The sequence below is a fragment of the Pholcus phalangioides genome, unplaced genomic scaffold (genome assembly GCF_987345545.1).
Source record: "Pholcus phalangioides strain wild (caught in Gottingen) unplaced genomic scaffold, Ppha-v1.0 ptg000012l_1, whole genome shotgun sequence".
Lineage (NCBI taxonomy): Eukaryota > Metazoa > Arthropoda > Arachnida > Araneae > Pholcidae > Pholcus > Pholcus phalangioides.
The window spans coordinates 22,877,627-22,890,941 of record NW_028301605.1 but is presented as its reverse complement, the minus strand read 5'-3'; the positions used below and the strand labels follow the sequence as shown (position 1 = coordinate 22,890,941).

Sequence of the window (13,315 nt, the reverse complement as noted above, 5' to 3'; positions counted from 1 at the left end):
CCATGTTTAACTCGGGACCCCATCGGCTCCTTCTAGTATTAAGATGCCACTAAATATTACACGGGTTGGTGGCCCGCGGGCTTCTCGGGAAGTTTAAATTTGGCCCGCCGTGTCTGAAAGGTTGACGACCCCCTGGTTTAAATGGATGCCGACTGCACCTCCCTACAGCCTGCTTTGGATCATAATTTCTTATCTTCCCTGTATTTCACGGGACAAACAATTTTTTTTTCCCTATGTTATCTGGCTCTTGCGAGATATATCCCTCTTTGGATCCACACCTAGCTAAGGTCCATTAATGTGTCTTGACTCTAATAAAGAGTCACTGACCCCACTTTATCAAGTCATAGGTGCCGCCAATTCACAATTCAACCATTACCGATCTCTTTTGACGTTTACCGAACAACACTTAGGGGTCATTCAAGTATTACGTCAGCATCGGGGGGGGGGGGGAGGGAGGGGGTTTGATTTGCTGACTTTTGATGACAAGGGGGGGAGGGGGAGTTTGAAGATTGCTTACGTCATCCACCACCCTTTTTGAAGATATGAAATATTCTAAGCTGCTGACGAAATTTTGCTGACGAGGGGGGAGGGAGGACTGCAAAAATGGCTAAAAATCTGCTTACGTAATACTTGAATGGTCCCTTATCTCCAATAAGATACGTAGTACCACCAAATAAGGAAACGAGATAAGGTGATATATTGACATCATAATTGCCACCACAGGTAAATAAATGTTTATCCTGAAATATTCCTTTAAAAAAAAAATAAATTAAATGAGTATCTTGAGAGAAACATTTGATAATGGGAATTAATTGGCGAGATGCGAGCACGTGTATTACAAAGAAGCTCATCATTTGGCGACTTGTTTGGCGATTTTTTTCCTCACTCCTTGTAGAGATTCCGCTAAAAAAAAAAAAGAAGTTGCACGATCCCGCATTTGCAACTACGCTCTCGTCGTTGACGGTCGCGTGTTTACTTCACCCATAAGACGGAGATTTAAGGGGGGGAAATTCCATTTATATTTTGATACCGTAACTAATTTCTTATACAAGGTGTGCAAAAAGACAATGTCCCCGTGCAAGGAATTTCATTGGATATCTTGAGTTGTCTTTTTTTCCCCCCTCGGATATACACCGCACACGTGGATTTCCTATCGTGGGTGGAAGTTCAAAGGATGGTGCCACTTCTCCAACACCTTAATTAGCGGGTTCTGGACCCTATACAAGGATTTCTAAATGGAAAGCGGCACTGGTCTCGGGAACCCCTCCCCCAGCAGGAACTGTTGCAACCAGTGCGGCAAGTCGCCGGCGAACAACGGGACGTTGCTGGGCGAACCGTCGTCGTGCGATTGCAACAAGTCGGATACGTCTAGTATACGCCTGGGGCCGGTCCCGGACAGCGCCTTCCGGCCACCGTCTCCGAGACCGGCGTCCAAACAGGATTCTAGGGATGACGTCGCTGCGATGTCCTCCTCCTCCATGGCGGCGACCGGCAGCAGCAAGTACGAGATCGTCAGCATTCGAACAAAGCACGGTGACTTCAGGAAGGCCATACCCTGCATGCCGATCGCGGTGGCTGTTCTGTGCTGTTTCATGAATGTCGTCATCCCTGGCACAGGTGAGTGGCCTTTTTTTTTTTTTCCTGTTACCCCTCTTGAAAGGGTTTCCGTCGTTGTTATCAGTTGTCGCTTCTGGCCTCCAATACGCCATGGGTGCTGAGGCGGATTCAGGGCCGCAACTAGGGGGGTGCAGGTGGAACTGGTGCGCCGGACTAGAGGGGGCGCAAATTTCACTCTTTTACCTCTCTTTCAACATTATGAGGGGGCGCCAAAATGCGTTCTTGTCCCAGCTGACCAAGCATCTAGTTGCGGCCCTGGGTGGATCTACGGTTTTGGGTCTCCTGTGGACTGACCATTACTGAACAGCACAAATGCGCCTCGTACACATCCCCCTGCGGAAGTAATAATGAATTGGCGCATGCCGGACGGAATGTGGTGTGTGTGTGAGTGGCCCTTACGTATTTATGTTGTCAGCGTCGTGCTTGTTCTTGAATGTGCTGCCACCTGTCTCCCATATTTTTAAGCGAAGATGGAAAATGATTGAATTTTTCATGCAATGTAAGTACAGTCGGTGCAGCTTATTAAAAATCATCGAATTCGGGTATTGTTGTCATTTTTGCAAAGAACGGAACGGACCAATATTGTAACGGGGGGGGGGGGGGGAAGGGAAATTAGTTTTATGTCATCGGGACTTCGGATAATGTTATCAAAATTTTTTTTCTCAATCAAAAGCTTTTTTTGCGCGTTCTGAAGCTAAGATTTAATCAAACTTAATTTTTTATCCTGTATTCCTGTTCGCTACAAGACTACGTAAGAGGGGCTAGAACAGAGGGGCTAGTAACAGGGCCCCGTTGAGGAAAATTCCTGTATTTAATGTCGTAATCAGTACGTAGTATTCGCTGTGATCCATGTACGTGTGGAGCTGGTTTTGCAATGGCCTTCTTATAGTGAAGAAGGACGAAAAAAAAAAAATCTTTCCTTCAATTCTTGATCAGTTTCTTACAGTTGACCAGATTCAAATTTCTATTTTTTGCCGAGAGATTTTCTCAAGGGATTTATGTATACGCAGTGCCGTAAAACTAACCATTCCTGCGCCCTGTGCAAGAATTTGTATTTAGGCCCCTTCTTGGGCCTAGAAAGGCCCATTTAGGCCCATTCTGCTGCCACCCCTTTCAAGTGGGCCCTGTGTGGGTGAACCTGTTGCACCTGCCTAGTTACGGTACTGTATGTATGTAATAAAAATATCGTAATTTTCATGATGCACATTTGACATTTCAATTCCAACGCCGCACAATGGCCGAATAACAAAAATGCAACATTCTGGCGAAAAAAAAAAAAACCACAACTATTGAATTTTTTCTTTTGCAATCAAAATTATGTGGTGGGGGGGGGGGAACAGTTGTCCCGTTTTACGAATGCCCATTTACCATACGTCCCGTTCGATCAAACGGGATATATGGTCATCGTACTTGCAAATCGGATTTTTTTTTTTTCGAATACAGTTACCATTCGGTTATTGCTATCAGAAAACCCGAGTCTCAGTGTTATCCGAGCAAAATAATTTTGAAGGGAAATTTCACTCCTCTCCAAAATTTTAAGGGGGGTAATTTTGCGAAATGAGGGGTATTTTTTCATGAAAAACAAAGAAATATAACTAAAAAAAAAACAACCTAAAATTTGAAGGAGTATTCAAACGAAATTTGGATGCGTAATAGTGAACATTGCCGAGTCTCGATGCGATCACATTATGCCTGCTCTCTGCCGGAACGACTTTTTCGAATGGGAGACCGCAGAAAACCAACTTTATCTCGTTTTAACGAATACTTTTCTAATCCCCCCTCCCCCAAATAAGTTTACATAGGAACAATGCTAGGTAACCCGTGGAATTCCATTATAACGCAATTTCGTTTTAACGAAGTGATTCCTCCGGTCTCTTGGCGTTCGTTGTAACGGGATTCGACTGTATATACAGATTTTGTCACCCTTCTTCCGTTGTAGTCTAATTTTCTTCAACACTCATTTCTCAAATCCCCTCACCACCCCCTCCCCCCACGAACTTGCCACTTTGGTTTATAGCCCACTCGGCCGCCGCATCCCTCGACAATATGTTTTGTGCCTCCTTTGAGGTCCGCGTGAACTTTCCACCAAATTCTTAAAGCCACTGAGCATCACCTTTAGAAGAGTGTGGGGGCCACTTCAATGGTTTGAAAACGTGTCGAGGGTCACGTAGGTAAATGTGCCGCGGGCCACTACTCAAGTGATCTGGGAATGCGCCGCAGGTCACTTAAGTTGTCTGGGAATATGTCGCGAGCCAATTAGGTGATCTGGAAATGTGCCATTGGTCACTTAAGTGAGGTTAGAATGTGCCGGGGGTCACTTAAATGATCCGTGAATGTGCCGCGGGTCACACAAGGAATCTGGTTATGAGCTGCTTAGTTCATTTTTACAAAATTAAGTTTGAGTTCGCGGGCCACATTTGGCTCGCGTACTTTGCTATAGGGGTCATTCAAGTATTACATCAGCATCGGGGGGGGGGGGGGGTTCGGATTTGTTGCTGACTTTTGATGACAAGGGGGGGGAGGAGGGGGTTTGAAGGTTGCTTACGTGATCAACCACCCCTTTTTGAAGATATGAAATATTCTAAGCTGCTAACGAAATTTTGCTGACGGGGGGGAGGGGGGGGGGGGGGTTCAGTGTTTTGCTGACAAGGGGGGGGGGGTCAAAAATGGCTGAAAATCTGCTTACGTAATACTTGAATGGTCTCAAAGGTTGAGCATGCATGCACTACATCAAACTGTGCAACGCGGCGCCCTGGTGCACCGCAAACCTTTGTCGTGGCGCCGAGAAGCGGTGACCCGGACAAATGCTTTTCGAAGAGATTCTTTGTTAAACAGTTCTGGGGAGCCGGTGGAGCTTGCGGATGAGCATTGAATAGGAGAACGGGGCGAAGGTGGAAAAGGTTTAAGAACCCCTGCACTACATGATTGGGGGAAGCTGCATTATTTCGGTTGATAGGGATGCTTTGAAATCTATATTTGTGTGGAAAAAAAAAAATAGAGATGATGATGGCAGATATTGGAGAGGGAGACTCGAGCCCATGGGCCACTGCTTTAGAGTAGTGATGTGGCTTTCTGGTGGCCTATGTCATTCACGAGCTATTAGTTGATTGCTGCCACCGTCCATGTACGGAGCCTTTCAACATATATATATACACACTCCAAAGTTCAAATATTCTGTTTCCATATCTTAGTTGGTAGAGCACTCGTCCGGCAAACAAGAGACCGGGGTTCGAGTCCCCGTTGGGACAGAGATGAATTTTCTTCCTTGTAATCATCATATCCACAAATATAACCAATCTTCCGATGAATCTTGTATTAAAATAAGCGCAGAGGACATTTCTATATATATATATGTTAGGTTGAAATGTGAATGAATTCGCTTTCCCGTTCCGATAATTTTTCACACAAGAGGAAATGCACGTAAATATTGCTTAAAATAGAGAAGAAAAAGCAGGAGCGTTCCGATAAAACGCCCGTGACCCTATTACGGGCCTGGAGTTCAAGTTGGGGCAGAGGATTGATTGATGCTCACCATGAGCTCAGATGTTTAGTACAGTATAATTAACAAAATATATCAAGTTGTAAGTTCTTGATGCATTTATCACTTCATCTGGTGATCACCAAAGTGGTTTCTTTTCTGGATAGAGAAGGATATGGTTACCTTAAGTGAGGGTCTATTTTCTATTTGGAACACACAAGGTGGTTTAATTAATATAAATTAACAGGGCTTCAGAGACAATTTGAAGAAAATAGATTAGGCGTCACTCGAATTCTCCTTAGGAGCCAAGAAATTTTTTTTGTTCTGGAGAAAAACGGCCAAAATAATTTTTTTTTCGGGCCCTGGCGACCTTTTCCCATGTATGTAAAAACCGCTCACACGTGAATTCCGAAATTCTCACATTGTTGTCCCCAGACTCAAATTTAGCCATCACGCGTGATAAATATTAGGTGCCGACGCCAATTTTTTAGCCGCCACGACGACCCTCTGCCTGGGCGCCGGCCAATTGCAACGACTGAACAGCTCTTTTCATTCAGTTACAATTAAGTTATCAAGTCCGCCTACGGACCACCGATTCGCGGATAATTTAATTCACCGCAAAGAAAATTCACCGAGCAACAATTCATCTGCGGAGAATTGGGAAAATTCACCGACAACAGTTCGGCACGAAGTGAGTGACGTAGGCGGGAAGAGACTTGAAATTCTGGGTGGGGGGGGGGGGGAGGAGGCCGCACGATGGTGATTGCTGGGAAGAATGATGACGATGACAGTTCATATACAGGGTGCATAGCAAATAGGGGGTATGTCATTTCACTTGCGAACCGCTGATCCTAGAGGCGTACTTCCAAGTAGAAAACGTTTCCAAATAGCGTGTAGTACTCAGATATGTTATTCATGTTGCAAGGGGTTGTATAGTTATTAAAAAAATAACTTTTTATATACAGTCTACAGTTCTAACCCAGTTAGAAAGTTGTTTCCCTGTCCCTCCTGATGCCAACGAAAAAAAAAAATCCCGTATTTTATTTGAATTCGAAAAACGGAGGGAAGTTGAAAAAAAGAAGAAAAGAAATGGTTTTTTACCCGCATTTAGAGCGTTCCCCCCCCCCCCAAATATCCTCCGTTTTTCGAATGTCTCATTGAATATTGAACTTGGAAACATGGAATTTTTTTTCGTTGGCATCAGGAGAGACAGGGCAACAACTTTCTAACTGGGTTAGAACTGTAGACTGTATAAAAAGTTAATTTCTTTTTCAAATTTTAATAATTATACAACCCCTTGGAAGATGAATTGAGTATCTGAGCACTACTGTGTTTGTTATTTGGGAACTTTTTCTTATTGGAAGTATATCTGTAGGCTCTATGCACCCTGTATGCGGATACAGTCGACCCCGCCTTTGACGCTTGCTCGTGGGGGGGGGGGGAATGAAATACCGCCCATGCCTCCCCTCCCGTATCTCCGCCCATGGCTGAGTGAGCTAGCGATTGAGCAAGTAAGTGAGCGGACAATGACCTACCTGGACAATGAGAGAGTGAGCGCGATCTAGTGACAAAACGAACGGCCTAGTGAGTGCGTGAAAGAGTGAGCGGCCTGGTGAGTAAATGAGTGACGGAGTGAACAAATGATCGAGTGAGTGAGCAAGTGAGTGAGTCACTCACAGGATCGCTCACTTACTCGGTAACTCATCCTCTCGTTCAATAACTCACGCATTCAACTGCCTCTTCACTGACTGATTTGCTCATTCGTTCACTCGTGCATTAGCTCATTCGTTCACTCGTGCATTAGCTCACTCTTTCGTGTCGAGCTTGTTGTCGGTGAATTTTCCTGTTTTTTGAATAGTTTGTCGGTGAACTTTCTTTGCGGTGAATTAATTGCTTGGCGGTAAATTGCTGTCGGAGAATTTTCCGGCGACGAGTTGTTAGGGATGAATTTTCCGGACACGCGGACAAGAGGTTGAGAAACGCTGCTCTAGGTCTAGCTCCAACCAGGATAATGCAGTTCTCGAATGCAATCTGCACGGGTTATTTAAACGAGGAGTCCTTTGACGGCATCAGGCAGCCTTTGAGCAATTTCTCCAGGTGTTCGGGGCAATGAAAGGATCAATCGCCAACTTGGGACCTACCTAAGACATGGACATCTACAGATGCTAGGAGATATACATAGGTAACGTTGGCGGTTGTTTGAATCTTTATGAAGGGGGGGGGGGGAAAGGTTTAAAATAAGTGTTACACTCGCACAGAACAAGAAGAAAGCATTCAAAATAAACACTCGGGCTGCCAAGAAGTGACGTTGGCCCGAGTAAAAATAGCTTTTGGGAGGGAAGAACCAAAAAACTAATAACCTGTAGCGCCAAACGGAATGGTCCTAATTGAAATGTGTATAAGACAGTACCCCACACATTATTTTCTTGTCGTTTCCTCAGGTAACCGAGTAGTAGTGGTGGTCGTGGTGCCGCAGCTGTTAATATTGCTCCTTTCACTCCTCCCGTGACGTCACATATACTCCGGTAGACGATGGTGGTTGTAGTAGTAGTAGTAGTAGTAGCGATCAATAGCCGGGAAAAACGGGAGCTTGCGAAACTTAGCATGTGTAACAATATATAGCTGCCTCTTCTCTCTCTCTCCCTGTGGCGTTTCGTTTGCGTTTCGCGATCAAGTAACGCTGGCTCATTTTCTCTCTTCTGTTTTGGGAGATTCTACAGGAGACTCGAGGATCTCCATATCAAGTAAATTGAGTGTGACCCCTACGCGAAGGTAACGAGGGCAGCAGGAAAAGTACGCAGCACATTTTGTATAATCCGAATATTGTATTTTTGGCTATGACATTATGCTCTGCACGAGGGATATCTAGTATGACATTATGCTCTGCACAAAGGAGTATACGAAAGCTTTGTATGAATTCCTGGGAGCACACAAAATTATTAGGCACACATTATTAGGGCGTGAGAACTACACACCTGCACATTTCTAAAATCACACACACACCACCGCACACTTAGCGCACCTTCCAAAATTACGCATTTCGGCGGTGGGAGTGATTTATTGATTGATTACCTTACATTCAAGCTGTTTTCACACCTACTACGCTTTTCAAAGGACACGCGTTCTCCCCTAGGTGTTTGAATCCCCCAATGCGCTTCTTGGGCACCTTACTGTGCTGTGCATTTTTGGGGGAACTCGCATCTCTCAAGCATTTTTTCGTGGTTGGGAGGAAGGGACATTTTAACGGCGCAAATAAGCCTCCTACGCATCTCAAAGGTAGTTATATCATCAAGAGGGTGAATGCCTCCAAAACACCGAACTGTGCATTTCTAGAAGTACCCGCACATCTATAGCATTTCTGTAAGTGCCCGCTCATCTCAAGCATTTCTAGGAGGGACCGTTACAGCATAGTTAGTTCTAATGTCAGGTAAGCCTCCTAAGCATTTCGAGGGTTTTGCGCACACCTCTCACACTCGTTTCCAGGAGGTTGAGTCCTAAGTCCCTCTAGGACGCAACCACCTCACTGTGCGTTTCTACGAGCACTCTCACATCCAAAAAGTTCCCGGGGAAAGGGGGCGAACCGCCACTGCGCATTTCTACTTCACGGTACGCAAGCCTTCCTACGCATTTCAAAGGTTTATATACAGCTCAAAGCGGTTTTCAGGATTCTGATTTATGACGTCTCATAAATCGGAAGAATGCCTGGTCATTTCTATATAAAAGAAAATAATGAGGTACACATTCCGGGCACGGTTGCCAGAGGAGGCATCTCAAGCCGTTTCGAATCCCTCCTCTCTGTAATAAATAGCCTGAAACGTCCTAGACCCTCACCAGTACAAGGTCGAATGTGACTCCCTCCACCCCCGCCTTCCAATGAGGAAAAATAAAAAGATCTTTGACCAGAGAATATAAAAGAAGAAGAAAAAAAGGGCCATAAAAACCCAAAACTAAGCTGATTCCGGGATGAATTCGGTTTTTATTCCCACAAAGAAAAACACGCGTATATTTTCAAACGGAGGATTTCATTTTGATGGTCATGTCGTGGGATCGAGGAAAATTCGTGTCATTCTTGCTGGATATTTGCCAATTTCCTCTTTCCCCCCCCCCCCCCCAGTTCCGGACTGACTCCAGTTTAATGTGTTCCTCATACGGGAGAAACGAAAATTGCACGTTGCATCATTTCCCAAGTGCCGATATTTGCGTCATTCTGTGGCCATCGGTACACCTACCTGCACGTCTTGATCCCATTGATAACAGAGGGGCTTTCTAGAAACGACCAATATATGCGTTTACATCTCTTTTGTTATTCATCGATGTTTGAAAGGAAGGATGGGAAAGAAAAAAAATCGATCACCGTATGAAGGAGATTTTTCTTTCATAGTATTTTGTTTTTTAGGGTACTTGAACGCGCACAGATTCTTATAATCGATTATTCCTCGATGAATACAGTCTTCTCTCTCCGGCACTTATCTGTTACGATCATTATTCCGAGTGAATGGGGTGTATCGGGAAAGAAAAGGAGAAAAAATCTCGGCGAAGGAAACATCGGGAGGTGATGTTAGCCGTGTATCACTCGATGGAACGAAAGATTTTCTTCAAGAAAAGGAGAATGAATGAGAGATATAGTGATCGCCCGATGCATAACCTATGATGAACGCCGTACAAGCATTTGCTCTTCCGGCTAAAAAAGGAGATATATTTTAGTTTGTTTCTCTTATCTCTTCGTGAGTGAATGTCTGTGGATGTGAGCAAGTGCGTAGCTGGTGATTGTGAATCATGTTTGTGAGAGTGTGTGTGTTTGGAGATGCTTGCATTATATTCGTGTGGGGGGGGGGGAGGGGGGCTGGCAATGCGTAATGTGTATGTGTGTGTTTGTCTTTTAAATCCACCCTGAAGTGTCTGAAGGTCTGGTGTAATTTGTGTCTGGTGATGCGTGAAGTGTCAAAGAAATTCGTGTAGTTTGCGCCAGGTGATGTGTGAAGTGTCTGAAGATGCGTGTAGTTTGTGGCTGGTGATCTGTGTAGTCTGTGTCCGATTGGTGTAGTGCTTGTCTGGTGACGGGTATATAGTGTCTGGAGATCAGTGATGTTTTTGTCGATGCACATAGTGCTCTGGCTGTGCGTTTTGTGCGTAAAACGCACAGTTTCACACGGAGCGGATGCGGACGCGGGTCCGGAAGAGGTTTTAACAATTGGAATATACTGCGCTTTTCAGACGAGCCGAAAAATCTCCGCACCTAGGAAATGTTCATGCGGGTCCGGACGTCGTCCGCATGTGTCAAAACCTAAGTGCGGGCTCCGCATCCGCACATAGAAGTTTTGACAATAGGTTTATTCGGAGCTATTCAGACGATGCGGATGCGGAGCGAATTCGTCCGCATCTTTGGCTACTTTTTGAAGGTGATTTTTCACGGAATTTTTTTAATTATTTGCCATAAATACCCTTAAAAACACCATATGATGGTCCCTGCTCATTAATATAATGTACCTACATACGTGTATCCCTTCGTTTCCTTCTGAGATGGAGATATAGCAACTTTAACTGCCTTTTGTCCATATTTCACAGTTTTATACAATAAAACCTGTCAACAACGGCCACTGACGGGACCAAAATTATAAGCCGTTCTGTTCATTACGAATATTTAATACTAATTTAATACTTTAATAACTTTTAAATTTAATTTAAAAATTTTAATTTTTTTCTTTTTAAATTTTTAAAATTATTTAAAAATATAAATATCTGAAATATTATTTTAAATATTTGTTATTTTTTTAAATTTTTTAACTGTTAATTTTTTTAAACTTTAAAAAAAGTACTTTTATTAAACAACGTTATCCAGTGTTCACTCAGGGCCGGATTAATTATAAAAATAATTAATATTTTTGGTGGTTCCCCCGATACCTACAAGTTTATTTTACTCGATATTCAGTCTATAAACTTGAAAAAATGAAATTTTATATTTCAGAAGTGAGACTAATCTAAGGATGGGATTTCACTTATGAAAGTTATTTTATAAAACTTGAAAAATGTAACCAATAAACACATCTGTTACATTCGAGAGAACTTAACTGATCCGCCTATTGGTTGCATTTTTCAAGTTTTATAAACGAACTTTTATAGTGTAATCCCGGCCTAAGACAGAATTGTGATGTGAATATTTCCAAGCACAGGCATTTTGAAAGTCTCTACCCCCTCCCCTTTTTTACTACTTTTTGATATCTCCTGAATTTTTTTTTTCTTTTTTTTGGAACATCGAATGTTTTTAGATTTGATTTTTCGAACATTGGATGTTTTTGGAATTTTTCTTCCATATTTTTCCGAAAAGACGGATTTTTTTTTTCAAAATATTTTGACATTTTCTCCCATCGACTACTTGTGAGGATCGGAATGAAGATATCTTTATTCCCATATTCTATGTGGCTCTAGATTAAACCACCAAAGAATGCCTCTAGGCTGCCTATGGCCACTGAATCAGGGGTGAAGGAGAAAAATAATTACAAAAATTGCGAAAAAACAGTTTTTATGCACGAATTTCGAGGCGCTAATGCGGGCTGATCCCCCCGTTAAAAAGTATCACCACAGAGAGCGACAGGCCTACGACGAATCAGTTATTCCATCATTACACTTCACTGGATGGCAGCACTGCACAGAAACAAACTTCACATCAAGTTCAATACACGTACACGCACATTCCTACATGTACCAATTAGTTAGAAGTTCCGTAGAAGAATGTGGAGGAGGTGCATGTGTGGTTTGGTAGCGCTTGTCTGGAGATGCGTATTGCGTGCGTGTGTTTGGTGATGCTTGAGGTGTTGAGAGATCCTTGTAGTTTGCGTCAGGTGCTGCGTGAAGTGCCTGAAGATTCGTTGCTGTTTGAGGCTGATGATCTGAGTGGTGTGTGTCCGATGCGCGTAGTGCTTGTCTGACGATGCGTAATGTGTGTTTGTGCGCGTCTGGTGATGCGTCTAGTGCCAGGAGATCTGTGCGGTGTTTGTGGCAATGCGTGTAGCACTCACCTAGCTATGCGTATTATGTGACTATCTGAAAGTCAGTGAAATGTGTGAAGGTCCGTGAAGTGTCCGAAGATCCGTGAGGTTTGCGTCTTGTGTTCCGTGCGGTCTATGTTTGAGGATGCTTGTCATTTGTGTCATACTTAAAATGGAAGTCAGATGGCAGTACGAACACGAAACAAGCGCAACTCGTCAACATAAATACGTTAGGGCCACACATACGCGCAGAACACACATTCCGGCATGTGCTGATTCGTTAGAAATTACGCAGAGGAATGTGTACGAGGTGTACGATGAGGTACTTCTCTGGCCATGTGCGTGCAGTCAGACTTGGACCACTCGAATGCTCAACGGCTAACAAATAGCTTTGATTTATCGTTTTAGTTCGACTATCTTATAAGAGTTCTGGAGTTACGTGTAAAAACTATGCCCCTCAACAAACAGTTCATTCGACTCATCGGAATTCTCCTGAACGAGCATTTTCTGTAGTTTTTGTGTGTGTTCAGCGATGCGTGTGGTGTCGGTCTATAGGTATGTTCTCTTCCGAGATGCATGCATTCACTCACTTCAGGATAATCTCAGTTCCTCCCATTCGATTTCTATTATAATCATTATGAAACCTTATACTGTAGGATCATTTTGTTTACAGCTAAATGAGTTGTAGCATCTGCCTCCCGGCTGGAAGGTGCTAATGAAGTCATCCGAAATCTTATGCAACACTAGCTACCCTTGGCCTCTGGAAGCCAAAAGCCAATGATTTTTAACAAAATCATTGCTTCTATCGCTTAGAGCAGGCATCTTCAACCTGTAGCTCGTGAGCACCTTTGGCTTAAAGCCACAACAGAATGTTCAATGTTCATTCATTACAATTTTTTCAGTGTTTTAATGCAGAGGCTACATACTCTGGATGAGATCGGCTTACCACAAAATAAAGAAAATAGTGACTAAAGGTAGCCAGGAATCCGCAGAAAACACACAGAAGCTAATAGCATACACGAAATACCTGACCGGAATTCGTGACTTTTTATTCAAAATTAAATCCTTATTCGGTCGAGGCTCGCAGAATCCATGGAGTACCCTGTTGAGGCTCGTCCGAATATATCCCGAGGAAACAGTTGCATTTACAGGGCACAGGAGAATAATTCAGTAAATCACACACCCAGAGAAATATTCGATCTACCACTCGGTGCAATATCCTCGAACACGATCC

At 43.5% G+C, this 13,315-nt stretch overlaps 1 protein-coding gene across 1 annotated transcript in view; it reads left to right on the top strand.

Annotated features, from left to right (window-relative positions):
- The first annotated feature begins 936 nt into the window (after positions 1 to 936).
- LOC149079877 (protein stum homolog) overlaps positions 937 to 13,315 on the top strand; it is a 73,326-nt gene continuing 60,947 nt past the window's right edge. The window contains exon 1 of the mRNA XM_089240383.1: positions 937 to 1,617. Coding sequence (XP_089096509.1) covers positions 1,236 to 1,617 — 382 coding nt within the window. The 5' untranslated portion in view covers positions 937 to 1,235. The remainder of the gene's footprint in view (positions 1,618 to 13,315) is intronic.